We start from the raw sequence: 4,934 nt of genomic DNA, 5'->3' as shown, positions 1-4,934 counted from the left end.
AACCTGGTACCGTAACGTTTTCATTTTTTTAGTACCGACTTGGTACCGAAATACCGGGTCTTTTGACAACACTATGCAACAGGTTCTTCATATTTTCCTGACATTTTTCATGAATATACCTCAGCTCTTCAAAATAAATGCAGCTTTTCCAATGGCAAGCTACGTTTTCCAAACAAACAGTGGTATAGCGTGACAAAACCACTGATGTATGTCACATTATATTGTGCATGCAGAGTTACAGATAAGCGAAATTAGGCAGAAACGACACATGCACTCCTAAACTGTCCTCTATCTCTCAATTCAATTCACTTCAACAGTCAATAGTCAGAAACGGTTCAAAAACAATTCACCAATTTATTTGAGTCCTTGTTATAGAGAAATATTGAGTTAAACACTGCTGTTAATCACACAAAAAGAGTGTGTTTCTAGTTTTATTAAGTGTAAAATACAATTTTTGTTGTTGTTGAACCAAATCAAAACATTCAAGTTGCTGGGGTAAATCAAAATCCTCACTACTAGAAAATGCTGTCACCCTAACCAAGACCATCATTGTTTGTGCCAGATAATTACTGATCTGATTATTAACACATTATTCGATTGTCATATATTTAAAAAGATAAAAAGCATTATAGAAGCTACTTATTAAAATCAACCAGCTACTTTATCAAATGAATAGCTTGACCATCTAAGCTACTTTAAAATATGAGAAGCTTGGCAAGCTACAGTATCACTTCCCCATCGCTGGATACTATTACTTTTATAGTAGTATGGACTGGTTATTTGGAGAAGCATACTTTATGGTAGTAAAACCTTCCTTACAACAAGCACAGGCCATAAAATTGTTCATGACAGAACTGCTGGACGTCTCACTCTGAAAACACTGGCAGATTCCTCCCTATTGCGCACATGTGGTTCATTTTAACCCTGCAAGTGTGAACTGTCAACATTTCTGTGGCTCTGGGAGCAGAGATTTCCTGACTCAGTCATGTCAGAGATGTAAAGAATGTGTATCATACACAACATATGCTCTTGATCATGGCCAGCGAGCCGTTCGCATCGCACAGTGCTACGGACAAGGAAAAAAGTTTATACTAATGGACGAATAGCTGATCAGAGTCAGGGTTCAAGTCGTGGATTAAAAACAACTGTTCTCTTTCCTCTCTCATTCTACTCATTGGTTGTCTGTGTATACACAACATCACACACTTTCTGTTGTTTGATGCTTATCCAGCAGACATGATATTTTCAGTGCTTCCTTTGCAGAAAGAGACATCCAGTCAAAACATCAGACACAAGAAGCCTCAAACACGTCTTTCATTTCATGATAATGTACAGACAAAACAAACAAAGCCAAAACCTGCCGAGCAGAAAAACACAGGTGAAAGTAAATATCAAAATTAGATGTTTATTTAGGTTGTGATGAAACTTGAGGTTTACTGGCCAATTAGACTCAAGAATATAGCATGTACATAAACTATCAATGGTTTTAAAGTTCTTTACCTGTTATTTGATTGGAGACGTCAGCTTTGGGCTCACATTTTGAAAGCTCACAATCTACGAAGGAAAAAACAAAAATAGGTGAGTTAGACCATCTAAAGATAGTCTGTAAAGCGCCAGCTTCATTATAGTTGACAAGTTATGATTTTTAGTTTGTGTATTATTTAAGAAACTTTTATTAATAATAATAATAAAGAAATAAAATGAAAAATTAAGTGGAAATAAAACAAAGTGAGTCTGTAAAATAGCAGATTCATAAATGCTAGTCTCAGTAGGGGGGGTGATATGATCAAAATCTTATATCACGTTATGAGTCATTTTATTTCACAGTAACGATATATGTCCTGATATAGTTATTTGTGCTTTAAATAAGGTCTTTATGATATCAACATTTTTGATACCATAAAAAATTCATAATTTTTGTTGCCAGTTTCAATATCACAAAAACTAATACTAGCCAAAATGAAAAACAAAATAAATAAATAAAACTCAAGCTCACTGAAGACAAGTAAACAGTCAGTGGTTAAATAAGAATAAGAAACTAACTACAAGCAATAGGACAAAAAAAAACTACAGTAGAACAAATAAATAAGAAATGCTACATACATTGTATAAAGTAATCAATTGTATAAAATAAACTGCATATTCTTCACTGTGTACATTAAATATATTTTAATGACCCAGTGACCCTAAAATGTGCTGATGTTGGCATGGAGGTTAAGCTTTGAGTCTGGGCACCAGTCAGTGGACCAATACAGCAGAGGTACTGACCTCTATATCACGCATAATCTGCCTGACAGAGGGGAATCATGGGAGCTTCTGTTTTATAAGGATGCAAAAAGCAGAGTTACTGGCACATGTTGCATGTAGTCACATGCTTACGGGCGAAATATGGAGCATGTGAGGGCAGGATGAAAGAGGAGCGTGTGCAAAAAGATTAAAAAGCAAAGGTTGTACTTTCTTCACGCCAGGTTTGGTTTTCTTAGCAGGACCAGCCATTTATTGCTGCTTACATCACAGCTTAAAAGTGAAGTCATGCAGCTTGCAAATATCACAAGAGAAAAGTCAAATTATGACATTTAGAAGATCAAGTTATGACATGTTAATAAAAATTACATGCTCAAAAATAATAAAAATAAAAATAAATAAAAATTGGATTTATCATGGATAAATCATTTCTAATATGATAATTAAGATGCATTTAGAAAAAATACTGAATGAATATCCATTTCATATTCTATAAATGAAAGCTATAACTGGTCCATGATTTTGTACTTCACAAGCCATCCGGTTAGCCGACAGCCTTTGCATACCACTAGCTGATTTGCCTAGTAGCTTAACTACCACTGCTACAATATGATAACTAAACTATTTTGACTCTCTAGATTGTAATAACGTGATGTTTTGGAACAGGCATTACAAATGGTCACCTGACAAGCAGCTATTGAACGATCACATTTATTGTGTAATTAATGAATGTAAACAAGTTTAAAAATAGGACGGCAAACTTCACTAAACTTAAAGGAGTCATATGATGTTGATAAACATAACATTATTTTGTGTATTTGGTGTAATGAAATGCGTTTATGCGGTTTAAGGTTCAAAAAACACATTTTCCACATACTGTACATTATTGTTTCTCCTCTATGCCCCGCCTTTCTGAAACGCGTGGATTTTTACAAAGCTCATCGGTCTGAAAAGCGAGGTGTGCTCTGATTGGCCAGCTATCCAGTGCGTTGTGATTGGCCGAATACCTCAAGCCAAGCGTGTGACGGAAATGTTACGCCACTTACCCTACTGTGATGCCCTGTCCGGCCGGAGCGACGAGACAAAAACATTAAAACCCATTATAAACGAGGCATTTGTTGCATTCAGTGGGGACATAATTACGGATTATAATGACTTATACTGTATTTTTACGCGTTGTATTGCGCCGCATAAACATAAAACCATGTCTGCATTTGTGATCGGAGAAATGACAAACAACAAACGCTACTCTACACTGCTCAAAACTCGCGTTTGAATCGTCAGTGGCAAATTCTTAAATATAAAAACGTATTTACAGTCAGAGTCAGAACAGCCGGCATTGTAGTGTACTCTCCCAGGATCAGGAAACAGTCCTCCATAAAATGCGCTGGACACACCGGAATATTTGGGTTAAACTGTTCTGGAACAGTGTTCTAAATACAACTTAACCACTGATTTCTAGTCGTGTCCTCTTTTGGAAGGCCAAACAAAGTAGTTTCGCTTTCACAACGAAACACACAGCGCCTTCACGACATGGCAGCGGCGGCAACAACAATACTACAGTGAGAATAAAAGTCACGCCACCTTTCTTTGCGTGAACATTTGGGTGGCGTTATGCAAATCTTCCCACATTGTGACGTAGACATGTGGGGGCGTGTTAGAATGAGCCGTTTTAGGTAGGCATGGTTGACTCTTAACTTTTATAAAGAATATCTCTTTGGATTTGAGACTTTAGTCTTTGCAACTTTACAGATCTTCTTTATGCACCAAGAGCTTGTAACACTCCAAAGAGAAAGGAAAAATTGAAATCGCATCATATGACCCCTTTAACTAAAATACTGTTTTAGTAGTATTTATGTAATATAGTATTGATTAATATTTTGAATTAGTTTTTATATTTTCAATTTTCATTTCTAACATTTCTAATTTTCATTTAGGTTTCTCATCTAATATTTTTTATATCAGTGGAAAGCAGGTATAGTTTTAATTTTAGTTAATGAATAACACCATCATCAAAATATTGGTTTATTTTTAGTTTATATGCAGCCAATCAGATTTTTTTTTAATGATTTAATTTTTTTTTTAACTCAATTATTCAATACCTGGATAAATGTAATATTTGATACAGCTGGTTCTCTGTGGTTCAACTTCAACACCACACGCAAAGACGGGAACTCAATCACACGACTGCAGGCCATGTCACGTGACAAGAACAACATACCACAAATTAACACTGGCTGCAATTACATGCAAAGTTAGACAGAGGACATATGACTTCCCAGTACATTTCTCAGCAGGTATGTTAATGCTCTTCCTGGAAGAGTCTTTGTGTGTTGTGTGTTGGTCTGTGTTGTAGGTGTGGTGTGCTGGGCTGGCTGGCAGGTTGGGGGAGGGAAAAGCAAGAGACTTGCTGACAGAAAAGGGTCTCTCTAATCAGACACAGGATCTGAGGCACAGTACAGTACACCCACGCTCTCTTCCTCTCAGATCCTCTTTCTATATCAGAAACACCACAACATCCCATCTGCATCTCTCTGATGTCACAGAGAGTGGTGCTGTGAGACAATGAGCTGATAAAAGTGTTATGTAAAGGCCACACACATATTATATGGCACTGGCATATAGGGATGGGTACCGAAACCCGATATTTAATCGGTCCCGGGGCTAAATTATGAAAGACCGGAGTATCG

The 4,934-nt window shown here is 36.6% G+C and overlaps 1 protein-coding gene across 1 annotated transcript in view; it reads right to left on the bottom strand.

Moving 5' to 3' along the window:
- LOC107696598 (triple functional domain protein) overlaps positions 1 to 4,934 on the bottom strand; it is a 114,035-nt gene that overhangs the window by 89,485 nt on the left and 19,616 nt on the right. The window contains exon 2 of the mRNA XM_016497025.1: positions 1,501 to 1,554. Within this exon, the coding sequence (XP_016352511.1) occupies positions 1,501 to 1,554 (54 nt within the window). The remainder of the gene's footprint in view (positions 1 to 1,500; positions 1,555 to 4,934) is intronic.

This window comes from Sinocyclocheilus anshuiensis, unplaced genomic scaffold (assembly GCF_001515605.1).
Source record: "Sinocyclocheilus anshuiensis isolate Anshui unplaced genomic scaffold, SAMN03320099.WGS_v1.1 scaffold590, whole genome shotgun sequence".
Lineage (NCBI taxonomy): Eukaryota > Metazoa > Chordata > Actinopteri > Cypriniformes > Cyprinidae > Sinocyclocheilus > Sinocyclocheilus anshuiensis.
Note: the sequence above shows the minus strand (reverse complement) of the source record. Positions and strands in the feature narration are given on the sequence as shown.